Raw genomic sequence first — 27,645 nt, forward strand, 5'->3', positions numbered from 1 at the left:
CTAAAAAACTTGCCAAAGTAAAAAAAGATAGCAATAAAGAAAAACAAGGATAAAATTTGATAGAAAAAAAAATCCAAAGAGAATGAAATTGTAAGAAAAAAAAATCTAAAAAATGATTCAAAGCAAAAAAATAATAAAAAAAAAATAAGGATGAAATTTTAAATACTAAAAAATTGTTGGAGTGAAATTGAAAAATATTTTTATTTTAATAGATTATTGAAAATTAAAAAAATTGTAATAAAAAAGACAGGGACCAAATGCGAAGGAAAAAGAAATTGAAGAGGCTGGTTTGATTTTTTGAAGGGTTGACACTGAATTTGAGGAAGAGAGAGAGGAGGGAAAAAAAAAGGAGAAATGGTCGAATTACAGGCATGTCTGGTCCATCGTGTAAGGGGTGCCAAGACCTTTCAAATATCTTCCTGAAAGTAGCAGTTAGTGGTTGAACGGCTTCGCACGCGTAGCATAAATGACACGAGAATCGTCCACACACTGACGCGTGAGCAATATGTTTTTTTAAATTATATTTAATATATGTCATTTATAATAATATTTTTAAGTAACCTTTAAATTTACAACAAAACTATTGTAAAATGATATAAAAAAGTGTTTGTGAGAGAGTTATGTTGATTTTTTCATTAAGAGCATAAAAAAATTATACTGTTTTAAGAAATTTAAAAAGACCAAAACACCCTTGAGTAATGAACATTGTATTTTTTTTATTTAAGGATTAAATTAATAATTTTATTATGCAATAAAAAACAAAATAATTAATCTAACTTCATATAAGCTGTAAAAAATAATTATATCATGGTAAAAATATCTTACCTCAAATTTCTAATTACAAAGTTTTTGATCCATGGATAATTTAGTCAAATCACTATTATAATAAATAGTAAATTATTCCTAGAGCAACGTAACTTCTCCTTTTCTCTTAGTTTTTTCTGTTAAATTTTCCAGACCCAACTTAGCTGCGGCGAAGAATCCCGAGGGTGGAATGATACCGAATCTGAGTGAAACTGTGGGCTTGGCCCAATTATCTACATCTTTTATTAGGAGCTGGCTATATCTCAGACCCAATCGTCCATGGTCCAGATTTTAATAACCTATCAACGGTTGAGATAAACTTCTGCTCCATCGGTACCGCTACTAAAATAGATAAAAAAAAGAAAAAACACTAACGTCACTGCAATCGAAAATTCTGGCGTCTCCACAGCGAATCCCATCCCTTCTTCTTTTTCTTAACTTGCCCAAAACGAAACCCATCGTTTTTCCACTAATATGTAAAAGAAATATAAGACCGCCCATGGTTTGATTCTCAGAGACCACAAAACAAACATTTCATAGGCAGTATACGTAAACAAAAGAGAGATTAGAAGTTTCTGGAGAGACAGAATTAAACACAAGATGGTGCTATGGGAGATCACATTGGGAACTGCGTATTTTTTGGGTCTGAAACGGACTTATAGACTGGCTGTAAGGATTCAACGTAGGCTTATCAGCCCTAAGTACCCTAGGATCCGTCAGTTTGTTCAAAGGTATGTGTTGTTACTATTTTGTTGATACGATCTTTGATGGATTAGCTCTTTTGATGTATCTGATTTTGTTTTGATGGCACTGTTTGCTATAGGGTTTAATCAGTTATTTGATCGATTCATTTCGATAGAAAATTAGTAAGTGGGTTGCTTTTTCTTTGATAAATTTGGGATTTTTTTAGCTGAACGTTTATCTATTCTTATCTTCATCTGTGGGATTTTATAAATGGACATTCACACGTTATTGAATTAGTTGTGCCTATTGTTTAATGATTCTGCTTGTTCATGTTTTGTTTGATAGAGAGTGCTTGCTTCGTGTAGACTTAATCCAATTTTCCCATCACATTACAAGTCCTTCACCATTTAATTTATATTTCCTTGAGTAAATTGGGATAGTTTGAGATGAGGTTTTGAATGTCGACACTCATGCACTAGCGGTATATCTACTTCATGTTGTCGATTAGGATGCCAAATGGATTTGCTTAAAACGTTGATCAGGAGCTTGCATCTGATGCATTGAGTTCCATTTTAATCATTCTTTCTGCAACTCTGATTTGTAGTCTCTTTTATATTAGCTGGACATCGTCCATTGGCAGTATCTCTTTCATGACTTCCCTTGTGCTAGAGTTGTTTTCTTGCATGTATGCGCACTGTACAGTGTGCATGCCAAAACTGGTTTCATGTTCCCTCGCAAATGATCATTTCCACAATGGGTATCTGTTTCAAGGTTGTGAAGAGTGAAATCGTGCGAAGTGGTTTTCTTTCTAATTTGAATACGGACATACCTGACTACACAAAGTTACTCCAGAACCACTACAAAATTTTGATATTTTAAGCAATAGTTTTGATATAAAGGTTTGCCGGGGTTTCTTTTAATATCATACCATAGATTTTGATAACTGATAAAAATCAAGACACTATACTATTTGATGCCAGACAACTGTTTGGATGACTATTAAAGATATGAATGCATGAAGTCAATGTAATTGAGACATATTTGGATGCCTAAAAGGCTTGGAAGGTTCATTTAGCATGGCTGTAATGTCGCTCAGCTTTCCGTTTCCTTACCAGCTTGGTTTGCTTGCTATTATGCACTGTGCATCTATTTCTCGTTGGTGCTACTATCATTGTTATTTGTTGCATATCATTATGCTGCCAGTATGTTGTATTTCTTTATGCCTCTTGGTTGAAACTATTTCCAGGCCTTGAAATAACTTCACATGCTCCTTTCTTTTTCCCAACTTCGTAGGCGAACACGTGCTGTTTTTGATGTTGCTCTGAAAGTTCACCTGAATATACAACAGAGAGACATAGAGGTTGGTCGGCATCTTGGTAACAGGATCCTGAGGTGGTTGGACCGAATGAAACCTTCTGCTCAGATTCGTGGTCCCCCACCTGTGAAACCCACAAATGGTGCTAGCTCAAATACAAATGTTACAAAGCAGGTAACCAACAACACTTCCCATCTGAAAGCTCCGAGCATTGGCCAGACATCCAGGCACCAGGAATCTGATAGGCACCTTTTCACCTCAGCAAGAAATATGTGGTCAAAACCATTTCCATCCATTGCAATGATGATGCGGCCATCCAGACCTGCTGGAACTTTTACACAGTACAGGCACTTGAGCATCCAGTGCCCTGAAATGTCAAGACCAAACTACAACATTGGCGGGGGAAGTGGATATCAGGGGGTTTTCCGGAAGGACATAATGCAGTATATTCTGCAAAACTAACAGTCGCAGGTATTTTCTATCTCGTGTTTGTTGTGGAGCCTGACTTGATTCTGAGATGTAACTGTACAAGAAGTTTTGTTGAGGTGTGATTTGAGGGGACACAACGCAGTCATGCGGAAACTGATAGATGAAACCTTTGGTCCCATGTTTCTTTTCCTCGTTCGGTTTATAAATCGCCCCCTTTTCTGGCTGATGCTTCTGAGCCTCTTTTTTCTCTCTTAGAATTTGCATTAGCTTGGCCTCATTGACATTTTTGTTCATTCAAGAAATAATGATATAAAAAACCGGATGTTTTTGTTTTTGATTCTGATGAATGTTTATTGATTTATATATTTAGGCCAATTGTAATGCTGCACAAACAATGATCTATGATACCCATGACCTGTGAAAGGACGCACATAATAATACTAACAAGTCTCTGAACCTATCACCGATAAAACGTCTCTGAAACTGAATAATCAACCACCATTTCTCCTAGTATTAATTTTCAAAACAATTCAAATCCAAATTTACAACGTCACGTCACGTCACGTCCTTTTCGAAGCCCGGACCACATTGTGCATGTCTCAAACAAATCCTGCTCTGTGAAGCCAGGACCGAGGCCAGCTGCTCTTCAGGCCCGGCATTATCCTGACTTACCGAATAGTGGCTTGTCCTGAACTTGCTGCAGCTCTCTGCAGCCAGCACCACATCGTGCTACTTCAAACTAGTCTTTTCTCCCGGAGGTCGCTCGACTAGCCAGGACCCAGCAGCAGCAGGCCTCCAAACCAAGGTCAGGTTTATATGGACCTATTCATGCTGGTTCAGAGAAGTCCCATCGCTTTAATGCCCCACTGGATCACAAACCACCGGTGATCTGGTCCATCACTCTAATCACCACTAGCTTATTCATTAGCATAGCTTGTTAGAAGATCAAAGAAAACCAAAAGGGAATCCTTTGGTGAACCAAACCTTAATCATTTTTCCCTGAAGGATCCTTAAATACCGTCGTGGGTTTTTATTTTTATTTTTAATGCGAACGCTTTATAGAGAAAAAATGACAAGGCCGGGGTGGTTAAAGCCCACTGCTTATGGGTAAGTATGTACGGTTTGGGAAATCGATCTTCATTATAGCCCAAATACGAAGCGAATAACCTTCCATCCACTTTTATCTGTATTGCTCCGGCTTTGGAAAGAAAGCAACCGGCTCCTGCACTGCAGAACCCTCTCCCCGTACAAAAAAAGAGAACAGGTCCGAGACCATACTAAATCTTACTGCTATCTTACAAGTGTGCTCAAATGGTATTGCATTACTCTCTGATCGTGTTATAGAAAATTGGGATCTAATATGGTGGAGTGGAAACAGTGATAAACAATTGATTGATTGCCTTCATTTTTAAGTTGGTGAATTCCCACTTGATTAATTGAAATCTTGCTTGAATTTCATCTGGGTTGATTAGTTTTAATGACTGTAAGGGCATGAGTTTCTGGGCTCTCGAGGAATGTTCTGCTGGCTCTTAAGCTCCATAGTTTTATGACATCGCCGGTTGTTCTCTTCCCTCGTGTTTAGCAGACTTCGACCTTGATCGTTGTACCAAGCGCAAGAAAATATTTCGAGTTTGCTGCTTCTATTCGTTCTCTTAGGTGTACTCATTGCTTTCATTTCCTTGAATGAGGTAGATGATGGTTATTCTGATCTCCAAAATGAATTTGTAGGCTCGTAATGATGTATCGCAAATGAGGGCAACGGTGTCTTTTATCCGAAATTGTTGTCTCAGTTGTTGCTTGAACCCTTGTAAAAGACGTTGTCTTACCAGCTGTTGATCATTGTGATGATAATGATAGTTGGCAATTGAGTATAATTGTGTATGCTTGGTGTGGCAAGTCTAATCCCGATGCATGAGATGTGGATTGGGTAATTATGCAATTTGCGTTCACTGTTCATGGTCCTCCTAGCTGTTTCCTGTTTCCAGTCTCCTCATCGTTTTTTGTATTTTGCACATGGACTATTCATCATTGCTTACACAAGTAATGAATGAGATTGCTCAGGCGACATTTTGTGGGTAAGAGTGGGAAGTCTTCCTGCAGTTAAATTGATATTGTTTGGATTTAGCATTCTGGAATTTGACAGCCCAACTTTTATTATGAATTTCTGTGTCGATCATGGAGCTTAAAGTTAATTCGAACTTTATCTTTGTGCGAGCCAACAAATGTACTGATGGTTATCATTCCGGACAACAAAACAGAGAAATTTTTTTTTTCCTGGTTCTTACATGCACCTAAAGTTTTTTGTTTTCCTGGTTTTTACATGCGCCTCTTTTCTTATCCTTCTGGATTTGTGGTATCTCTAAGATCAAGGAAGAAGTTCCTTTCTTTCGCACTTCCTTCTTATTTTTTTCTAGTTTTGCTGCATCCCATCGTATATGTTTTTGTATGTAGTATTGTGCCACCTTTATCTTGGTTTTTTAAGTACACCCTGCTTGTCCAAAGAGGGATTCTCTCTCTCTCTCTCTCGGATTTTGAATTAATATTTCCTGTTTTTACAGGCATAAACAACTGCAAACACTAGCATGGAGTTAGCAGACAGGGCAGTTGGGTTTTTGTTATCTTTAATCAGCATATTGATCTTCACTTATTATACTTTCTGGGCTATCCGTGGGCATTTTTTGAGCTTCCTTCCCTCCACCACCTCGGTCTTTTCCTCGGGCGTTTGTGTGCGTGTGCGCTTGTATATTTAGGCAGCTTACATACGTTGAGACTGATTCCGTTTTTCCAATATGATCGAAGACAGGCTCTGTCCACACTCTTTTTAATTACATTTTTCTTCTTCTAAGAACATATCACATGTTTTTGTTGGTTTTGACTTTTCTGCTCTAATATCAAAAGAAAATTCAATCCTACCATCTACAGGGTTCTTTGCTTGGTTATCAGCCAAGGTTATTGTTTACTTGCAGCCATCACATTTAGTGTTTGAGATGCTGACGCATACAGTTTTGACCTCAATTATCTCTTCAGCACTTGAACAAGTCACTTCGAAGGTAACGAGTACGTAGCGCAATCTCTCTGAATCTGACCATGTCAAATAGCATCATGTACTTTCTATGTATAATTTTTTTTTTTTTTGAGACTCAAAACTTGGTGTTTGTGTTGCGGGCAAGTTCTGGAACTCTTCAAACACAATCCAATATACACAGAAGTAACTCGAGACACCTGCGAGTTACTTATGTTCAAATGGATATCTATTTCTCAAAAAAGACAGGGAAAAAAAAAGGTTTCTGCGACCCCGTTGATCATTATGCACCCGTGAATGCCTGAAGAGCCAACAATCACAACATTCATATGAAAGGGAAGATCTCAAACCTAAAATCTCAAGCATGTCTCAAAGGGACAAGAAGAGAGACCTGAGATTAAAATGCATACATTATTCTGACTCGCCTGAAACACTGATACTTTTTCTGAACGAACTCGTGGCAGAATCATCCGGCCCTTCATGATCCGTATTGCGCTGTGGGTGCTGGAAAGAAGATAAACCTGCTTAAAACTGTTTTGGAACATTGTTTAACCTGGCATCAGACAATACATAAATCGACATCTTACTCATCTTCAACATTTTTTTTTCTATGCAAGTTGAATGCTTCTATGTAAATCACAAAACACCCACAAATCTTCTTGTGTTAGGTAGGATTTTCATCAATCAAATTGTTAAAAATAATTCGGCTAGGTCTTACATATATGTTTCAGATTTTATGAGAACACAAGTTGCTGAATGTAATGCAGTTGTAAAGCAACACCTTCAAAGAGATGGCGCTACCTTTTTGCATGGTAAAGTGTCAATAATCACATCGATAAAGAGCTACGGTGGAGAAGAAAAGAAAAGAAAAAGGGTGTCAAGATGCACTCTGTACCCACTGAGATGATACATTCTTCCAGAATTAAAATTAACAAATCCCAATTCATTCTGTTGGTTTGTTGAATTAGATTAATTTCCAGGGTGCCTGGCTCAAATTTTACTGAGTAAAAAAAAAGTTAAGGGACATTTCAAGCAGAATCACATTTTTCAACCTGTAACCAACAATACAACATTCCAAGCCGTTCCATACAAACCAGAAGACTTTTTTGCCAAGAGCTACTAGCATTTAAGAGCGATATGAACCAAACAGAACAGAACATACCAGAAGCAACTCCAGTGGCTTCAAACCCAAGAATTATCAAAAGCAGCTGATGTGATTGCCTGGGAAAACTCCTGGAAACTTATTCTTCCATCCCCGTCAGTGTCTGCCTCCTTGATCATCCCTGTCAATTCCTCTGCTGTAAGAGCATGCCCAAGTTTTGCCATCGAATGTGCCAACTCGGCTGCTGTAATAAACCCATTACCGTCTCTATCAAACATCTTGAACAGATGCTTTAGCTGCTCCTCGCTATACGGTGACTTCTCCGGAAGCAGTTCTGGTGCCACCAGAGCCACAAACTCTGAGAACTCAATTAAACCGTTGCTGTTTGTATCTGCCTTATGAATTAAGGTTTCAAGCTGGTCAGGACTAGGTTTTAGTCCTAAGGACCGCAAGAGTGAGCCTAACTCAAGCTGCGTTAAGCTTCCATCATTGTTTCGATCAAAAGAACGAAATATTTCCCGTAGCTCAGAAATTTGCTCATCATCTAGCTTCACAGCTGGTTGCTTGTTGCTCATATTGTTAACAAGAAGAAGAAAAAACTCCCTTTTTTCAACTCACTTTCTTTACCGTTTCTATCTTTAAGTCTTTGCAAATATGATCAAATAACAGTCCTGATACATAAGACTAGATAATATTTGGACAAACAAAAAGCAAAAATATTTCGCTACTAAGGTATGAACAAGAATTGCAGGATGACAATTTCTGTGTTTGAATAAAATAACATTCATCTCTGCTCTTGACACAAGTATTTGAACCATACCTTTCTTTCTTTCATTTCAACATTGATTCACTTCTATCCTCCCAGTGGCATATATCATCAGTTATAGATGTCTCTCTTTCTCAACAAATCCTGGGAATGGATGACTTCTTTTTCCGTGACCAATAAAAAGAGATTTGAGAGATCCAAGATTTGCCTTGATAATCGTTCTTTCTCGCTTGGATCTCTCCTATTTACAAGTGATCAAACCCCAACCCAATTATCGGATCCAATATTGAAGAGAAAAGGAGAAACAAAAACAGACATCCGAAGGAAGAAGCCAGGATTAAGAAACTTCGGTGATGCTTAAAAAGATGAACACGTAGTACAATGTTAAAGACTTTTTCGTAATTTTTGTTTCAGTTGATGCAGAGTCAACACCAACACCAAAGACAAAGAATGGATTTAATAAATGGTGGGTTACAAATACAATTCAAATATTCCATGAACTATTTATTTGCTTTTGGAAAGAAGAAATCCAGAGCGGCAAAAGAGGCGCCAGTTCCGTGATTGGTGCACGTCTTGTTTGCTATAGAGTCACCTTCTCAATGACTTTGTCAACCAACCCTTCTTTTTTAAAAAAAGAGAGAGAGAAAAAAACAATGCTTCTTCCAATCCAACCAAGTGGGGTGTTTGCATACAAGTGGAAACGAAAACAAATCATGTTTTGCCATTTGGCATTTTGACCCATCAAGCATTTGCCCATTTGAAGAAGCACAAAAATATAAAAATAAAAATAAAAAAGAAGTTGAACCAAGGTTCTTTATTTTGAGTAACATACTTTACAAATAAAAAAAATTTATATGTGAAATGCTTTTTTATAAAATGTTTTCTCATGAAGTCATGTAAATTATTTTTTAATATTTAATATTTTTTGTAAAATACTTTTCAGTGGTAATAGAAAAGAGGGTGGTGTTGTAGTGGTGGTGACAGAGAGAATAGTGATGAGACGATCAAGATGTTGGTGAAAGAAGAGGTGATGATGAGATGACAGTGGTGTTAATGAGGTGGTCGTGGTTATGGTAAATGAGGTGGTGGTGAGATGATGGTGATAATAATAAAAGAAGAGGTGGTGATGAAGAAAGAGAAGGAGAAGGTGGTCACGAGATGGTGATGATTGTGAGACGATGACGATAGTGATGGAGGAGAGGATGATGAGGTGATGGTGAAATGGTGATAGTGATGAGATGATAGCGGTGATGATGGAAGAGACGATAACAAAGTGGTTGTGAGATTGTAGTGGTGGTAAGATAATGATAGCAATAATAAAATAAACGATGATGAGGTGAAATAAAAAATGGTGGCAATGAAAATATTGTATTTGAAATAGTTGAATGATATTGTAACCATATTAATATTCATAAAATATTTTATGAAATTTAATGAGTTGAAAATATTTTTCAACAAATAAATTAAATTTAAAAATTGATCGTAAAATATTTTTTATTAACTATTTTTTTTATAAAATATTTTATGATAAACAAAAATAGAAAAACATATTCTGAAAAGAAACATAAAAATTATAAAAAAAAAAATTCCCAGTAAAATATTTTATAAAAAAAAAACAAGAAAAGAAATTGGTTTGGTTATGGTGAAGGATAAAGCATCCAAGGAGGGAGGATATGCAGAAGGAATGTGAGGGGCATGCACTCACGACGGTGATGTTGGTGCAGTCCTAAATTATTTGGTTTTGACTTTTGACTTTTGAGCATGTTAGCATAATATTAATCGGTGGATTTTAAAAGGACAGATGTAGGAATCCAACCTTACTTGTCAGGATGACGGTCGAATTACTTCTACGCTAAAAAAACTTAGAAATCACTTTGTAGCTTCACTCTTTATATGAAGAAATTTTATAATATCCATTAAAAAACTAGTCTTATCCTATTATGTACAGTACAGTGAAGCGCTTCTTTTTTCTATTTTCTTTTCATTTCCCCTCGTTTTTTTTTTTAAAAAAAATAATTTCATCTTTTTTTCCCCTTCATTGTATTCTAGATTCTTTTTAACAATCTCTCTTGTTGTTTTTGAATTGAACAAATTAACATGATTATGTTAAGATAATTTTTACATGATATAATTTTAAACTTGATATAAATAAAGAGTTGAGGGCATGAGGTTTTTTATGTTACTTTCGGTTTTTTTCAATCTCATCCTTACACTTTTTTTTATTGTTGATCAGGTTGTTGTATTTGAACAGGTCAAGCCATATAAATCATGTTAAAATAACTCTCACATGATTTAATTTTAAATCTGGATTAAACAAGAAGTCAAGTTAGGAGTTTCTTTCCCCTGTTAATTTTATTTTTTTTTCTCAATTCTGTCTTTAAATGTTTTTTGCCGGTTGACCGATTACCTTTAGATTGGTCAAGAAAGACGATCCCCACTAGATTTAATTTTAAACATGGGTTACGTAAGAAAACGGGTCAGGAGGTTTGTTTTATATAAATTTCATTATTTGTTTTTCAATTTCATCATCATATTTTTTTTACTGGTCGATCGGAATGCCTTTAGACATGTTAAGTTGATTGAGTCATATCGAGAAAACTCTCACACGATTTAATTTTTAACCCGGGTTAAGTAATGAGTCAGGTCAAGAGGTTTTTTCATGTCAGTTTTTTCCTCAATTTATTTTACCATTCGGTCAAGTTATTTTTATACCGTCCAAGTCAATTGGATCATGTCAAGACAACTCTTATACAAACTAAGCAAGGAGTCGTCTTGAGATGTTTTATTCTTGTTAATTTTGTTTTCAATTTTATCCTTATATTTTTTTATTGGTTGATCGAGATGAGATGCCTTTGAACTAGCCAAGTTGACTTAGTCATGTCAAAAAAACTCACACGATTTAAATTTAAATTCAAGCTAGGCAATGAGTCAAATTATGAGACTTCAAGATTAAGTTGTTGGATTGGGTTCAATAAAAATATCAAACAGTTCTAGACGACCTATATACTTTTTGACACATTCAATAAAATTTTGATCCAATTAACCCACAATCTTGTGCGGGCTTGAAAACTATAAGAAATTTGTTTGATGTCATCATTTGGTTAATACTAGTTTGTATGTCAGCGCTACGCTACAAGGAGACCCAATTTTTTTTAATTATATATATAAAACATTCTGGGTCTCAGGAAATTCTACGACATTGTCATGGAAGCCGAAAAATATAGTCATTTTGATTTTTTTCATAAATATAATTTTTTTTATTAACGCATTTCTTGTTTATCTTATCCAGTACAATATTTTTAATTAGAATTATTGTTTCCGCTGATACACACACTTAGTTAAAATAAGTTATTAAAAAATATCAAGAATAGTATGTCTATATTTTTTATGATTGAAAACTAAAAAAATTATAAATATGATAAAATCGTGTTTAAAATATATTTAAACATTTTAATAATAAAAAAACTAATTTCAATTAAATTTTCATGAATAATTTTTATTAATATTATTATTTTGAGATCAAATATGTAATAATTAGAAAAAAAATTACTAAAATTTAAATAAAAATATATAATAGCATTTAAAAGTCTTTTCAAAACTAAAGAGTAAATGGATCTTGTAAAAACAATTTGGAGTGTAATAAAAAACAAAAAAAAAAAAGGGAAAAAAAACCAACAACAGAGCAGGCCCGATGCTTAGTTCACCAATAGCAGGCTAGGGGTGCTTAGCCCTGGCCTGTGTGTCTTGCTATTTCATCTATCTTTTATGGTATTGAGATTCAATACCATAAAATCTGTTTTTTTTTTATTAAAAGTTGAATTTTTTTTGTTTTAGTTTTTTTTTTTTGTATGTTTTAATATGCTGATGTTAAAAATAAAATTTAAAAAATAATAAAAAATATTATTTTAATATATTTCTAAAAAAAAACACTTAAAACAATAAAAAATATTATTTTAATATATTTCTAAAAAAAAAAAACACTTTAAAAATAACTTCTATTATATATCTAAATACCCGATATCAATAAATCCATGAGCCCGAATACCTCTTATTTGATCTTAAATCTACTCGTGAACATCGCAATGATGCAGTAGGATGAACTATGAAGAACATTCCATCTCACCAACCTACAAAAATTAGAATTTTCAATTTTCTACTGACGGAGTTAAATGCCAAATCCCCTGTGCGTGATCTGATAAAGAAAGAAACTGAAATCAGTAATAGATAAAATGACAGGTAAACCATGCTACCAAATAATATTTGCTATTTTTCCTGTATTTTCGGTGTGAAAATCTTCTTGTTTTCAACGGATGTATATTACACGTAAGTTGCTTCCCCCTTCTGTGGCTTTGCTAGCCTCCTACCTCACAGCTTTGTGCAGTACAATTTGCTCAAAGAATACAGAGTGAGGTCTAGATACATGGTTGAGGAGACTTCAAAGGGTATCAAAACTACAGCTGAAATATTTGTTGCATACTTTAGAAATAGTTCCATTCATCTGTGTTTTTTGCCGCCAAGAAAACGAGCGAGTTTTAGCAAAGTATATATAGTTTTGCTAGCAGAACTTTTATAAAGAAGCCTTATGTTGGACTCTCCTCCAAATGCCTTATGGTGGACTCTCCTCCAACTTGACTCAGTTATATGAATGTGTGATGCAATTTGTGTTTTACAGCGTTAATTGACATCTTGATTTCATTTATCAAAACCGTAGTCCTATACACACATTGAACAGATAGGCAACCAATGCATTTGAGTTCTGCCTGCCCACTTTCATCTTCATCAATCTTAATCTCTTAAAACTTGAGGATGTTACCAAGCACCTGCATTTTAATATCTTCCTTTGGAATTATAATTTTACATGTAGAAAAACCCATTTAAAAAATGTGTAATCTTATAATTATATCGGAATGGAAGGGTTTCAAAGTTTCTCTCTTTTCCTCTGCTGGATCTAGGCATCTTATTCACCATTTAAACCATTCCCTTTTCTACAAGGTCAAGTATAGAAGAGAAGACACTGTACATCCAAATTATAGATAGCACGTTGCAGGTTGCAGAATGCACCTCGCTACAGTTCTAGAAGAGGGCTTCCTTCTTTAGCAAGAACGAAAAGACCACCATCCCCTCTTGAGATTTGGAGATCCTCATCAAGGTAGGTAATGAGAAGCCAGGTGCTTGCTCGGTTGCCTGGAATGGGTACCTTAAGCGGTGGCTGGCCAGAAATGGTTCTTCCAATATTTGCTGCTGCCTCCTGCAGAGGACCAAGAGATTGCTGGATGGGAGACAGATTGATCTTTTGCCCAAAAAGATCAACATTTTCTGGGAGTTCTACGCTGGAATTTATCTGTGGAGGTTGCAGCACGCCTTCCTTAAACTCCACCTGAGCATATTGAAAGTAGAGGAGACTAGTAAGGTTTAGTCAAATCCTAATGCCAGAAGTTCGTAGGGGAAATTTTGAGAAACCAACTCCTCGCAGGAGGGGCCACAAAGCTTAAACTAAAACAATATCTTTCCAGTGCAATCATTTTTTCTGCTTTCTTAAGAAGATGCTATATTACTATATTTTTCTAGTTTTCTTTCCAATTTTTTTTACATAAAAAAGACAACATTGTTTCAACAGTTTTAAGAGGTACCTGTATTCTTGAAGGAGTCCGAAACTCAAAAGTAGCAGAAGCGCTAAAGGAGAAAGTAGCAAAAGGGCCTGACAATGTGGTTGAGTTCACTATAGATAGACTGCTAGCATCAATTGTTTGAGATATGCTTTTCACTTTCAAGAAAGGTGTAGCGCCTGCTGCCAGAAGTGGCAACAGCTCTGAAAATGCAGTATACCTGTCAATAATAAATCCAAATTAAATAAAAATAATTCATATTTAAAGACAATGTAAATGACAAAAAAATGATCTAATTTTTGTCAATTCACCAAAATGATTGTTACAATGTTTTCCATCATGCAACTTAAATCACCAGCAAAAATCTGCATTTTTCAGAAACTCTCTGGAAGCATAACCGCAGTTCCACCGAATTGTAATCCTCATACATTTCATTTGGTATGTGCCAACATAAAGGGTGGCAAAGAAAGCAGTCTTATGTTGATAGTTTTAGGCCAAAATGAACACATTTAATGTGGTGAACTTCCAACATGAGACAATGCTTCCTATTGATTCCATTGCAAATGGTCAAGCTGGTCTTATTGTGGTTAATTTTGCAGCAAACAAACCGAGTCCATGTAATTTTGTCAACAGAAACATTAATTATGAAATACAAATGACTATTTGTTCACTTCATTTTCAAGCATCACAACAGTTTAAGAAACCAGTTTCCCGTAATATGATAATCCCAACTAAGTTGTTTCCATCGAAAAACCTATTCTATAACTTCAATCAAACTTCCAATGGTGAATTCATGGTGCCCCTAATCAAAATGCCAAAATTGAATTTGACCATTTAAACAACAATCAATAAGTCTTGATATTCAATTTCATTGATCAAATGAAAGCTTGACAATTTAGCTACTAAATCCTCAATCTCGAAAGTAAATACATAAAAACATAGATCCCAAAATCTCAAAGTTGTCTCTAATCAATCTAGAAATTCCAATTTTATTTTAACCATTTATAAAAAGACACAAAAATAAATTCACGTGATACGATCAGAAACTCAAAAGAGTGATCAAGTTCAAAAAACCAACAAACTTACACTAAAACCCATTTGCCATCAAGCACCCCAGTAGCATCCACAGGTGCCGGAGTCGGATTTACAACCTCCAGCTGATTAACCAACTCCAAAGCCTCAGCCCGGATTTCCGGGCTGGCCCGAAACCCAAAATCAGTACCATAGACCGTATCTACCAAACCCCTCTTCAACTCCTCAACCCTCTCATCCTTCTCCACGACCACAGCACTGCTGGAACTCGGTGCCGCTGCGTTGCCATTTTCCACGGCAACAAATTCCCCACCCCACTCGTCATCATTTCTCGGAGGATCCAAGTCCGCAGCTTTCGGGTATTCAGGTTCAAGTTCGGGTTCTGCCTTCTCACCCCACTCGTCAGTGATACCTACCGGAGGTGAGTTTGGTTCAGGATCTGAGTCAGGTGTCGGGTCAGAGGAGGAAGAGGAGATGTGTGTAAGGAGGGTCCGGAATTTGGGTTTTTTAGTAATTTGAGTAAGGAAACGGAGGGTTTGAGGGGGTTTACGGAAGAAAGAGAGAGATGGTAGTGGTGGGGTTTTGGAAAGAGGGAGTGGGTTGTTGGGTTTTTTGGAAGAGGAGGGGGAGAACAGGAGGGAGGAGTGTGAGGTGTAGAGGAGTGCCATTTTGTGTGCGTGTGTCTCGGTGCGTCGGTGTGATTTTGAAGTAAGGCGTTCTGTAGTCTCAAGAACATCAAAAATCTGTTTTTATTTTTGGCGTTTTTCAGATTTTTGCCGACTTCAGTGTCTGAGTATGTCGTTTATGTTTGGATTTTGGCTCCATATAGCGTGCTTTGCCGGGTCAATTTTTTTCCAATTAAAGAAGATGATGTTTAAGTGCAATTAGTCTTTTTTAAAAGCATACAAAAAATTCTGCACTTAGTTATAGACTTTTATAGATCCTTTAAAAAAATTTAATTTAATTACATCATAAACAAATAACAACAATAAATATACCGAATCTAAATAAAAAACAACAATGACATGCAGGAAAAAAAAGATTGTCAAAAGAAAAAACAAATTCAAAATAGAATTTCAAGATAATCCAATATTAAAGGTTAAAGTAAAAAACATTGAAAAATAACAAAAAATAAAATCTCGAGTAAATCCAAATTAACATAGCAAACTCGTAATCTAGGTTGTGAGGTCAGACCATTCTCATATAACACAAATAAAAAAAATAAAGAAACTCGATTTCAATAAATTTAATGTTGAATGATGAAATTAAAAAAAAAATCGGTGTAAAAATAAGATAAAAAAATAATGATGTCAATCCATGTTAACATTTCATACATTCGACCTGGATTATGAGACCAGAATCACCACATCAAAAAAAAATTTGAAACTCAAATCTCAACAATCTAATATTAAATGATAAAATTAAAAAAAAATTCAATTTCAAAAAAGGATCCAAAGAAAAAAAAACAGAGAGAGAGAATGGAGATTAAATTTGAAATTAAAATAAAATGATATAAATGCTCCGAATCAATCCGAGTTAGCATGACAACTCCGACACGGGTCGTAGAGTTGGACTATCCTCATGGAAAGAAAAAAAGAAGAAGAAGAAGTTGAATCTCTAATAAACTTAGTGTTGAATGACAAAATCGGTGTAAAAGAAAATATATATATATTAAAACAACTCAATGGCAATCTGGGTTAACATTTCATACCCATAACTTAGGTCATAAGATTGAGATCATCACATCGAAAAATATTATGAAGCCCAATTCTCGATCAATTTAATGTTGAATGATAAAATTGAAAAATAAAATCAATCTAAAAGACGGATCCCAAAGCAAAAAAAAAAAGCAATTAAAAGAATAATGAAAAAATTTGACATAAAAATAAAATTAAATAAAATGATGTAAAAGCCTCGAGCCAATCCGAGTTTTCCACCCAAGCCTTGAGGCTAGTTTATCCTTATATAAAGCAAAAAAAAAAAAAAAAGCTCAATCTTCAATGAACCCAATATTGAATGATGAAATTGAAAAATAAGATCGGTGTAAAAAAAAAAAACACTGTTAATCCGGATTAATATTTTATACCCATGACCTCGGTCATAAGGCCATAATCACTGCACCGAAACAATTGTAAAACTTAATTCTTAACCAATTCGATGTTGAATGATAAAATTAAAAAAAAATTAATTTAAAAAAAGGATCCAAAGAAAAAAAAGACATTTGAAAGAATGAGAATCATATTTAATATAAAAATAAAATGACGAGAGATGAAATTGAAAAAAAAATCAATTTAGAAAATGATATAAAAAAATAACAATAAAAAAAATGATGATATATTTGATATAAAAATCAAATAAAATCAAATGATAATAGATGAAATTTTTTTAAAAATTAATTTAGAAAATGATATAAAAAAATAACAATTAAAAGAATGATGACATATTTAATATAAAAATCAAATAAAATTAAATGATAATAAATAAAATTCAAAAAAATATCAATACAAATAAAAGATTCAAAACAAATAAAAAGCAGCCAAAAGCACAAAGATTATAATTGAAGAAAAGAAATGGGAGGATAACTTTTACTTTTTACTAAACTAGCGTGAATCCTGAGAAAATGAGGAAAAAATTTCATCGCCACTAAACTACCGTGAGTAACACACCACATGTGCCACCCTATTAGATGCACCTCCCCTTGATGCTTTAAATGACACGATAATTGGATATTTTTGGTTGTCAAAGGAGGCCACACATTCTGCTTGAAGGGTACAACTGCCTCCCACCCGGTGGACTATTTTTGTTTTAATAATATTTTATATTTGTTAAATTACCAGGTTGCCCCTCAGTAAAATTATAATTACAGAAAAAATCAGTGTAAAAAGTATTAAAAAAACCTTGGGCACAAGTTAAATAAAACTCGCTTTTAAAAGTATTTTAATCATTTTGTAAAAGAAACTGAAATTCAGAACCCTAAACTCAAGTTTAATTATTTTCACTTTCAAATACAATTTAGTATTATTATTTACAACAAAAATATGTAGAGTTTAATTAAGATTCTTTCAATTAATTTGGTAATAACTAATTAATCTTGTGAAAATTACCGTATTTCATGGGAAGTAAGTGATGTGTTTTGAGAAGGGCAAAGTGTAATGACCCAAAATTTCACATTATTTTTAAATGCATTAAACAATAATATTCATGTAAAATAGGCTATTTCTTTTTTTAAATCGGTTAATTTGATTGTTTTCTCCAAAGAGTCCAACCATTTTAACTCATGTAAATAACCTTAGAAATGGTTGGGCTCTTTCTCGAAAACGGATCAACCGTTTTAGCCTCTAGATATTTTCATTCCTTTTATTCTGGAATTTGGATTCTTTCTTCGATTCATCATCATCGATCCTTTGGTCTTATTCGAGTCTGTGTATGCTTATACCCAGATAGAAGCAATTTGGTCGATGGAGTATTCATCATCATCCTTTAGTTTATCACGAGATGGATCGATGGATGTAATTTGACGAGCACATAATTAGGAACAAGAGATGACTTTAATTGAATTGCTAATTACGAGGATGGAATGTATTTTTGGAGAATTAGTTTGATTGATAAGTAGGTAATTTATTCATCACCTTATCATTTAAAATTCTCTTTCAATTGGATTATACAAAAAGAAGTAAATTCCTGTAAGTACATCCTTTTTGTTTAAAATTAGATCATAAAATGTTTTTTTTCAATATGCAAAATTAGATGGAGTATCTATACTTACCAAGGTTTTTTTCTAAAAAAAATAAAAGAGATAATGATAAATAAATTTGAGAATCTAATGTGTTAAAAATATTTTAATATTTATCTCGTATTATTTTGAGTCTTATTAGAAAATAAAGATCAACCGCATTTCAAGACATGATGATGATGATGATGAACTACCCTCAAGTAAGAATTTATTAATATTTTGTTATCCTGAATGACAATTATTGAAGAATGCAGTGAGAAGAAAATACTCGACAGATATCAAATTTAAAAAAGCATATAATTATGTGCTATTTAATTGTGATGAATCGAGATCTCCTGTCAATAAGTAAATTTTATAATTATATAGTTATAAATTATTATTTTTTATAGACAACATTATCAATTATTGTTATTTCAAAATTCAAATGCTATCGGAGTTTAAAATTTTCAATTAGATGAAGATTAATTTATCACATGATTTAAAAAATATATAAATATTTAACAATTTATAAATGTTAAGAATATATTTACTTATGTTTTTTCTTTTATCGACTTGTAAATACGTCCTTCTTGTTTAAAAAATTAGATCGGAAAATGTTCCATCACAATATGCAAAAACTAGATATATAGAGTATACTTACCGAGTTTTTTTTTTCAAAAAAGAAGAGAAAATGATAGATAAATATGAGAACCTTTGTCGCTCTTTGTACGTACGAGCATCATTTTGAAACTCTGTATTGTGGTAGAGCCTTGAAACGAGTCAATGACGCGCGCACAACGCCCACATGGCAAACGACGTGCACAGGAAATCAAAGAGTGTACCGTAACAAAATCTTCAGTGATCTCAGTTAATTTTACAAGATCCTAAAATTAATAAGATGGTCTTTGATAATGTAATAATAATTAGTTTTTAAAATGTTTTTTATTTAAAAATATATTAACATAATATTTTTTTAAATAATTATTTTTTATATAAATACATCAAACGATCTAAAAATATATATATATAAAAAATTTAAATTTTACCCAGTAATAAACAGTAGCGTAACCTTAGTAGTAACCACCGGCTGATATATACCCCCAGAATGGCATATTAGGCTGAGACGAGACCTTCACAAAAGAATGAATATATGATACCAAAGAGATTTTAGAAACAAATTAAAAAGATCCCTTCATTAAAATTGCACACGAACCGAATCTAATTTTCCTCGGCAACTTCAATTCACCGAATCAGGATATTCCAAACATTATCCTCCCAAAATCCATATTTTCGGACAAAAAGGTCCATTTAAGACGAAAAAAAAATCATGAAACCAAGAGGGAGACACCCAAAATCCCGATTTCATAAAAAAAAAATATCCATAGAAGAAAATCATACCATAAAGAAAAAAAAAATCATAATTATGAAGTGCTTTGAAGAAAATGGTTCTTGGACCAAAGATAAAGGCTGGTCTGGTCCCTCCTAGTCCTCTTCCATAACACAAGAAAGAAGAAACCATGTTTAAATGCAGTGTACGTTATTGGGGTGTTATTTTTGTTTTGTTTTAAATTATTTTTTTATATTTTTAAAATTATTTTAGTATATGTTGGTGTTAAAAATAAATTTTTTAAAAATAAAAAATATTATTTTATTTTTAAATAAAAAATATTTTAAAAAATAATTATTATTATGATTCAAAATAATATTAAAAAATTTTGTTTGAAAACGTTTTGAAATAATTTTTTTCTTAATATTAATATATAAAAAGCACTTCTCAATTATTCGGGCACATAAATGTAGATATCTCATGGGCCCACAAAACTGACGGCTATGATTTATTGACCCCTTCTTTGACTTTTCTACTAGCTTTTATTCTTTTATCATTTCCTCCACTGTCTCTAGCCATCTCTAGCCGTGCATCGACTCTTTTAAGTTTTTAACCCAATCCAAGTCCTTTCGGTCTTCCAGCCATAAGTAAAAAAGAAGCCCTAAAAATTACCACGAGACAAAAGTACAAAACTGCCCGTCGCTACAACACGGATCGAATGTAACACACGGACCAATCACAAGACATACTCACAAATTTGGCGAGTAAAAGAGGAAAGGTTTGACTTAGGGTTCTTAGACTTGGGGAATGCATGAGAGCCCATCAGTAATTGGTGGTTTATCGGTTTCTGTCAAACCCTAAAAATTAAAATCCCAGTTTTAACCCTATACAGTATACACGGTGAAAGGAATTAATGGGCGCAATTTATGACAAAGAAAGAGAGATTATGGGGAGAGAGAAAGAACAGTAGCAGACTAGCTAGCAGTAATAAGAACGAGATATATAGAGAGAGAGAGTGGGGCTTTCGGAATAAAAAAGGAGAGATTTCTCTTCTTTTTTTCTCTCTTTCAAATTAACTCTTCAATTCCAAAAATTCTATAGATCACAACCGACATATCATTGTTGGTGGTATTAATTCTCACTACTATGTAAATATTTTCTTTTCCGTTTAACTTTGTTTGAATTTTTTCTTTTTTGCAGCTTCTTAATATATATATATACATATATATTCTCATGAGTCTCTCATGGTGGTTTTAATTTGGAACTTTACAGGACTTTGAATTTTACCTTTTTTTTTTTTATCCTTCAAGTCATAGGATAAGTTCGTTGTTGTGGTGTAAGAAGATCGTTACAACCTTTTCTTATTCTTCTTTCAGAAGATTTTAATTGTTCTCTTACATCTCAGCTTCTTTCCTTTCCTTTTGTCCTTGCTGTGAGGTTCTCCGTGTTTTGAACTCCATGTTTAGATTTGATTAAGGTTTTTCGCACAAGGATTTGTATTTTTTTTTTCCCATCACGCTGATCTTTAATTTTTTATGCAGTTTTCTCCTTTTATGTAATGCAGGCACGATATTCAAGTTCATCTCTTTTTATTCCAGTGAAGAAGTAAACAATTAACACCAAGACCTAGTTGGAAAAGAAAAACAGTACTTGGTTTCATCTCTTCACATATATCTCAAAGAACCAAGCAAAAATGTTTGGTGATTGCCAAGTTATGTCAAACATGGGAGGGAATGTAGTCTCGTCTGATAACCTCTACTCATCGCCGATCGGAAACCCTAACTTCAGCTTCATGTCAAGCATGCCCTTCCACACTTTCTCACCCATCATCCCTGTAATCTCTAGAGTACTCTTTGATCTCCTTGTTTCTTTTATTTTTTTGTTTTCTCTCTAAAATCCCAAGGATAATAATAAGAAAATTTCGTACAATGTGGTTTCTTTGGTTCAGAAAGAAGAAAATGGGTTAGTCATGCGAGGGAAGGAGGAAATGGAAAGTGGTTCTGGCAGTGAACAACTTGAAGACAGGTCAGGGAACGAGCAAGAAAGCAGCGAGCAACCTCCAAAGAAGAAACGTTACCATAGGCACACTGCAGCTCAGATCCAAGAAATGGAAGCGTATGTCACTAATTTATTTTTGCACATCTCTTTAAATTTTCTTAAAAAATTATGAATATATGCCTCTTACACATCAAAATTGCCACGCAGAACCCTCTTTACTTTTTCTCTGTCAACAAAATCATTTCGTCAAAACCTAAAAGAGCATGCTCTCTTGATTTTCTATCTTCATGCAAAATCTTCTTATTTGGACATATGCAGTGATCAGCACATGTTATTCTGTTTTAAACAATCACATTATACATAAAATATTACTTCTAATGGAAGCAAACTAATTAATCACTCTATGATCTCTAACCTTTTTTAGCTATCTTATTCAAAATTAGTTGCCCCTTTTTACCACATGGTTTTGCAGCATGTTTAAAGAATGTCCACACCCAGATGACAAACAAAGAATGAGACTTAGCCAAGAACTTGGTCTAAAACCACGCCAAGTTAAGTTTTGGTTCCAAAACCGCCGTACCCAAATGAAGGTAATTAAAACATATTATTACCTCTTTTTTTTTTCCCTCTTCATCTCTCTCTCTCTCTCTCTTAGATCTTTCACTTTCATGGTAACCCTAAAATGTCCCAACTCTTAATGAAGCCGTTGAGCTTTTCTTTTTCTTTTTTTACACATGGTGAACGCGATTCCCAACAGGGCGCGTCGTCCATTGATAACGTTTTTACCTGGCCATCATCATGAGCATTGTAGCAAAAGGATATCGCATTTATAACTTTGGGCGACTGCCTCATCGCTTGCAGTCTCACATACATATATATATTATCTACTAGATATACAGTCTGTCACCATTAATATCCCTCTGGGACATGTATTAAACCCTTACCTGCACATCTGCTTCCCAAAGAGTGCACAGCTTTCAATGCGATATGGGTGGCATTTAGGGTTACATTGACAAAGTAAGTCCGCTAGCTAGCTAGGTTTCTATGAGTGTAAGTACTGTTAATGTTGGTGTACATTTTTTGTTACCTACATCGAATTTAATAGGCACAGCAAGACCGGTCGGATAATCTTATACTCAGGGCAGAAAATGAGAGCTTGAAGAATGACAATTACAGGCTACAAGCGGAGTTACGCAGTCTTATTTGTCCCAATTGTGGGGGCCAAGCCATGCTTGGAGCAATTCCTTTTGAGGAACTTCGACTTGAAAATGCAAGACTTAGAGATGAGGTATATATATATTTTCAATTAATTGTTGCACCAAAAATAACAGTAGCAAGTAATTAAATGAAGCAGTCAATTAGATGTGCACTTTCATCTCAAATACATTGATCGATGAATCTTATTTATATTAAAATGTTGTGCAGTTGGAGCGTGTTTGCTGTATTACTTCACGGTATGGCGGCCGGCAAATCCACTCAATGGTACCGGTTCCTTCATTCGTTCCCCCTTCCTTGGATTTGGATATGAACATGTATTCAAGGCCGTTTCCAGAGTATTTGGGCACTTGCACCGATATGATGCCGGTGCCTGTGCCTGTGCTGGAAGAACCATCTTCATTTCCTGAGGCTGGTGTGGTATTAATGGAGGAGGGAAAAGGTCTTGCGATGGAACTTGCATTGTCGTCCATGGATGAACTTGTGAAGATGTGTCATGCAAATGAGCCTCTTTGGATCAGAAACATTGAAAATGGGAAGGAGGTGCTTAATCTTGAAGAGCACGGGAGAATGTTTCCATGGCCTTCCAATCTCAAGCAGAATTCAAGTGAGACGAGGACTGAAGCTACTCGTGATTGTGCTGTGGTTATAATGAATAGCATAACCTTGGTTGACGCTTTCCTGGATGCTGTAAGTCCCTCAAAATTTCAGAAGAATTTCTTTGAACTCACAAAATTATTGAATCACTTTTCTTAATTTATGTGTAAGACATATTATATATTTAGAACATAATGTTTTTCAATCATTAACCATCTTACCATATCTTTTTTAGCTTTCATTTGGAAAGCTAATTTAAGCTGATTTTGATTTTGTATAAAATGTCAGAATAAATGGATGGAGCTGTTTCCCTCCATTGTTGCTAGAGCAAAAACTGTTCAAGTTATAACACCAGGCATTTCCGGTGCAAGTGGTTCTCTTCACCTGGTACGCATGTATTTGATGCTACAATTTTTTAATAACTCCTACATTATCTAGTGTTTAAAATCGAACTCTATAAACTATACTCTGTGATATATATAACATAGTTTTTTTTTGTTTTCTAGATCGATTAATTTTTTTTACTTGTTATTCGAGCAGATGTATGCTGAATTGCAAGTTCTTTCCCCATTGGTGCCAACTCGGGAGACGTATTTTCTTCGCTTTTGCCATCAAAATGTAGAGGAGGGCACTTGGGCCATTGTCGATTTCCCTCTTGATAGACTCCACGACAACATCCAGCCGTCCTTTCCCCTGTATAAGAGACATCCGTCCGGTTGTGTTATTCAAGACATGCCCAATGGGTACTCAAGGGTATACACTAGCCTCAATTCTATGTTTTCATGCTTTTATTTGTTTCTTGGAGGAGAGTCGGATGGAAAACTTTCATAAGTTTGAACCTCCATTAATTAAGTAAATTTCTTTCCTTCAACTCATGCCTTCATAATTGACTATATGCTGATTTTTGAGAGTTGTACATTTCGATCCTTACACAGGTGACATGGATAGAACATGCAGAGATAGAGGAGAAGCCTGTCCATCAGATATTTAGCCAGTATGTCTATAGTGGGATGGCATTCGGAGCACATCGCTGGTTAACAGTCTTACAGAGACAATGCGAGAGGGTTGCTAGCCTCATGGCTAGAAATATCTCTGACCTAGGAGGTAAGAGGTTACAATTCCATTATTTTTTCCATTATAATTCCAATTAAATAAGTATACAATATCAACTAAAGTATCGAGCTCCACTAAACCTTGTATTGATTTTTTTAATCTTAGCTATTTTTTCGACTGCAATATATGTTTGATACCCATACCAAAAAGAAAAAAATAATTATTTGATTCATCTATTATTATGTGATAACCATATTAGAAGAGCTGCTTGATCCTAAAATGCATGCATCCATTTTCTATATAGCTACAACTAGTTCTTGTACCAGCTTAACTGCCATCAATTTTAACGCTTCCAATCCTGGTATATATTCACAGTAATACCCTCTCCTGAAGCACGGAAGAATATGATGAGACTGGCTCAAAGAATGATCAGAATATTTAGCCTGAATATCAGCTCTTCTAGTGGCCAATCATGGACCGGTTTATCGGATTCATATGATGACACTGTTAGAATTACCACAAGGAAAATCACTGAGCCTGGGCAGCCTAATGGGGTTATTCTCTCTGCAGTATCCACAACTTGGCTGCCCTATCCTCACTACCAAGTCTTTGACCTCTTGAGGGATGAACATCGCAGATCTCAGGTTCTAGCTAGCGGACACTATAACAAGTCTTTTATAATCGATTATGAACTCTAAGCAATTAAAATAATTTGTTTATATTATAAGGGTCCCTATGTTTTGTGTTGTCTAGCTGGAACTTCTTTCCAATGGGAATGCCTTGCATGAGGTTGCTCACATTGCCAATGGCTCTCATCCAGGAAACTGCATTTCTCTTCTGCGCATCAACGTAAGACTCTTTTTTCCTTCTCTGTGTTTAATTTGTTACTATGTACTTTTACATCATTATTATTTGCTCTCCTTTTTTGTTTAACTTGCTATTTCTTAATTATTACCAATTACATAAAAAGTAATTAGATACTGTTGAACTAAATCTCTATACTTACTGCTCTGTAACAATTCATGCACAACATTGTGTGCATTCTCTATAATGAAAAATTCATGATATAAATGCACATATATATATATATGTATATGTATAGGTTGCAAGCAACTCATCACAGCATGTAGAGCTCATGCTACAAGAGTGTTGCACTGATCAATCCGGCAGCCTTGTTGTCTACACCACCGTTGATGTTGAGTCAATTCAGCTGGCAATGAGTGGCGAGGATCCATCCTGCATTCCTCTACTTCCACTAGGTTTTGTCATAGTTCCAGTAGAATCCAGCAGTGCTGTCAGTGAAGGCAACTCAATGCCATCTAATTCCGAGGATGGAAATGGTCATAACAACTCAGGCTGTCTGCTCACTGTGGGGCTCCAAGTCCTTGCAAGCACTATTCCATCTGCAAAGCTCAACCTCTCCAGCGTTACTGCAATAAACAACCATCTGTGCAACACAGTGAACCAAATCACCGCTGCTCTTAGCAGCACCACCACAACCACCACCATCACCACCACTAGCAGCTGCCTTGACAACGGCAATGCTGTAGGCTCTTGCAATATCGAGCCTACAGCTGCATCGAAACAGGTTTAGAGTTTTTGCCGCGCAAATTACCTCAAGTCTGCCCTCCTCTATCCCTCTCCCAGAGAAAAACCCCTGGCTTACACCAAGGGCAATCTGGTTACGGCACTTGACATCTGGGACGTCCAAGGGATCTGTTTTGCAAATCCCTCTCTATTGGGGTTGGTTTTTCATTAAAGAGAGGGGAGACTTTAGGTAATTAGCAGGAATGCAAAGGGTAGGATTGCAAATAAGTTACCATTACTGTAATAGTAGTAGCAGCAGTGGTAATTTGGTAAATAAAAGACTGAAGTGAAGATAATTGGGTGAAATGTGAGAATGCACGGGGGTGTAAGAAGAAGAAAAAAACCCAGTAGTAGTATATGATAGTGTGATGAAAATAGAGGGAGTCAAGAGCGCACCACGACGTGACCCTAGCTTTGTGGTAAGACCTTTCTTTGTATGAGTACTCTCATGAAGACGAGGCCTCACCAGGAAGCGAGGGTGGTGGTTCGGGTATTGACTTCTGCTTGTCGGTCTTTAATTTCATGTTGTTTCTATTTAATGCCACTAAATGGAGTTTTTATTTTTAAATTACTATTTGTTCGCAATTATCCATTTTATCCCTTCTCTCTTGCTCTTTTGGTTCTCTTGCTCTTTTGGTTCGTCTCTTTGTTTTTGCAAATAAATTTTATCTATGCGGTATATATTTTGCTTTCACTAATTCAATGATTATCCATAGTTTTGATTTTTTTTTTTAACGTGAGTGTCTGAGTTAACTTATATGTACCTCAATTAATCCTATAAATCTTGAAATTAACGATTATTTAAGAGTTTTGATCTATTTCTCTTTAAACGAAGAGGTCATGCCATGCAATAATGATATGTTATATGATGTATGATGGTTTAATTTTTTTATATATAAAAAATATATATGATTTAAGTTATAAACTTGATTAGATATATAAGATGACTTATTCTAATTACATGACTAAAAAAATAATAATAGGAAATGAATCGAATTAAAATATATAAAAAGTGATCATGATATTTTCCTTCCCCTTGACCTCCTGCTCATCTTCTTGCTAGGAGTGTCTGTAACGTAATTGAGATATTTGTATAGAATATTGGTATTAACTATTAAATTAATATTACAAAATTTTGTTGTTCAACTTCTTGTTCGTTGCTGTTGCGACTTTATGTTTTAAAAAATGCAATTGGACTTGTAACCGATCGATAACATGAAAAGGAAAAAAAAACAATTAATGAAATACCGATCAATGGAAATCGATATTCCAGAAGAAACCAAGTGCTCGGGTGGGTGGTTCACCCTTTTTCTCAGTTGCGTGAGATGCACTCACCACATTGCGAGTAGGTATCCCAATAGACGGGCAATGATGAATCTCATTAATTTCTAAGAAT

At 34.7% G+C, this 27,645-nt stretch overlaps 4 protein-coding genes across 13 annotated transcripts; 2 read left to right on the top strand and 2 right to left on the bottom strand.

Annotated features, from left to right (window-relative positions):
* Nucleotides 1–1,147: 1,147 nt before the first annotated feature.
* On the top strand, nt 1,148–3,569 carry LOC7491877 (uncharacterized). Its single transcript, XM_002303396.4, has 2 exons — nt 1,148–1,535; nt 2,782–3,569. The coding sequence occupies exons 1-2, from the start codon at nt 1,405–1,407 to the stop codon at nt 3,263–3,265; spliced, it is 615 nt and encodes a 204-aa protein (XP_002303432.3). The 5' UTR covers nt 1,148–1,404; the 3' UTR covers nt 3,266–3,569.
* A 2,844-nt stretch (nt 3,570–6,413) lies between these two features.
* LOC7456089 (probable calcium-binding protein CML11) lies at nt 6,414–8,670 on the bottom strand. Of its 5 annotated transcripts, none has more exons than XR_002980952.2 (3): nt 7,417–8,670; nt 6,665–6,758; nt 6,414–6,555 (listed from the first exon to the last, which is right to left on the bottom strand). XR_002980952.2 is itself a non-coding variant. In XM_024597568.2 (3 exons), exon 2 carries the CDS (start codon nt 7,929–7,931, stop codon nt 7,437–7,439), a length of 495 nt encoding a protein of 164 aa, XP_024453336.1. In that variant the 5' UTR covers nt 7,932–8,027; nt 8,177–8,667; the 3' UTR covers nt 6,414–6,807; nt 7,417–7,436. The 5 variants fall into 5 exon arrangements, 3 of the variants coding, with proteins under 3 accessions (XP_024453336.1, XP_024453335.1, XP_024453333.1); XR_008058832.1 differs by having other exon boundaries at nt 6,665–6,807; nt 7,417–8,666; XM_024597568.2 differs by having other exon boundaries at nt 6,414–6,807; nt 7,417–8,027; nt 8,177–8,667.
* A 4,325-nt stretch (nt 8,671–12,995) lies between these two features.
* On the bottom strand, nt 12,996–15,557 carry LOC7491878 (plastid lipid-associated protein 3, chloroplastic). Its single transcript, XM_052451609.1, has 3 exons — nt 14,815–15,557; nt 13,753–13,948; nt 12,996–13,499 (listed from the first exon to the last, which is right to left on the bottom strand). Exons 1-3 carry the CDS (start codon nt 15,426–15,428, stop codon nt 13,188–13,190), a joined length of 1,122 nt encoding a protein of 373 aa, XP_052307569.1. The 5' UTR covers nt 15,429–15,557; the 3' UTR covers nt 12,996–13,187.
* Nucleotides 15,558–20,770: 5,213 nt separating this feature from the next.
* On the top strand, nt 20,771–26,817 carry LOC7491879 (homeobox-leucine zipper protein HDG5). Of its 6 annotated transcripts, none has more exons than XM_024597054.2 (12): nt 20,771–20,927; nt 21,364–21,633; nt 21,748–21,914; nt 22,270–22,387; nt 22,903–23,085; nt 23,223–23,702; nt 23,898–23,996; nt 24,150–24,362; nt 24,545–24,713; nt 25,038–25,306; nt 25,416–25,511; nt 25,765–26,817. In XM_024597054.2, exons 2-12 carry the CDS (start codon nt 21,493–21,495, stop codon nt 26,254–26,256), a joined length of 2,427 nt encoding a protein of 808 aa, XP_024452822.2. In that variant the 5' UTR covers nt 20,771–20,927; nt 21,364–21,492; the 3' UTR covers nt 26,257–26,817. The 6 variants fall into 6 exon arrangements, with proteins under 6 accessions (XP_024452822.2, XP_024452825.2, XP_002303433.3 ...); XM_024597057.2 differs by having other exon boundaries at nt 20,810–20,947; XM_002303397.4 differs by lacking the exon at nt 20,771–20,927 and adding an exon at nt 21,032–21,135.
* Nucleotides 26,818–27,645: the final 828 nt, after the last annotated feature.

This window comes from Populus trichocarpa, chromosome 3 (assembly GCF_000002775.5).
Source record: "Populus trichocarpa isolate Nisqually-1 chromosome 3, P.trichocarpa_v4.1, whole genome shotgun sequence".
In the NCBI taxonomy this organism is placed as follows: Eukaryota; Viridiplantae; Streptophyta; class Magnoliopsida; order Malpighiales; family Salicaceae; genus Populus; species Populus trichocarpa.

Excerpts from the sequence above, each read along its gene's own strand:
- LOC7491877 (XM_002303396.4), top strand. The coding sequence starts at position 1,405 with ATGGTGCTATGGGAGATCACATTGGGAACTGCGTATTTTTTGGGTCTG. Across the intron at positions 1,536-2,781 it reads ATCCGTCAGTTTGTTCAAAG|GCGAACACGTGCTGTTTTTG; the intron begins GTATGTGTTGTT and ends CCAACTTCGTAG.
- LOC7456089 (XM_024597567.2), bottom strand. The coding sequence starts at position 7,931 with ATGAGCAACAAGCAACCAGCTGTGAAGCTAGATGATGAGCAAATTTCT.
- LOC7491878 (XM_052451609.1), bottom strand. The coding sequence starts at position 15,428 with ATGGCACTCCTCTACACCTCACACTCCTCCCTCCTGTTCTCCCCCTCC. Across the intron at positions 13,949-14,814 it reads GATGGCAAATGGGTTTTAGT|GTATACTGCATTTTCAGAGC; the intron begins GTAAGTTTGTTG and ends TATTATTGACAG. Across the intron at positions 13,500-13,752 it reads GGACTCCTTCAAGAATACAG|GTGGAGTTTAAGGAAGGCGT; the intron begins GTACCTCTTAAA and ends CAATATGCTCAG.
- LOC7491879 (XM_024597054.2), top strand. The coding sequence starts at position 21,493 with ATGTTTGGTGATTGCCAAGTTATGTCAAACATGGGAGGGAATGTAGTC. Across the intron at positions 23,086-23,222 it reads ATGCAAGACTTAGAGATGAG|TTGGAGCGTGTTTGCTGTAT; the intron begins GTATATATATAT and ends AATGTTGTGCAG. Across the intron at positions 24,714-25,037 it reads AAATATCTCTGACCTAGGAG|TAATACCCTCTCCTGAAGCA; the intron begins GTAAGAGGTTAC and ends ATATATTCACAG.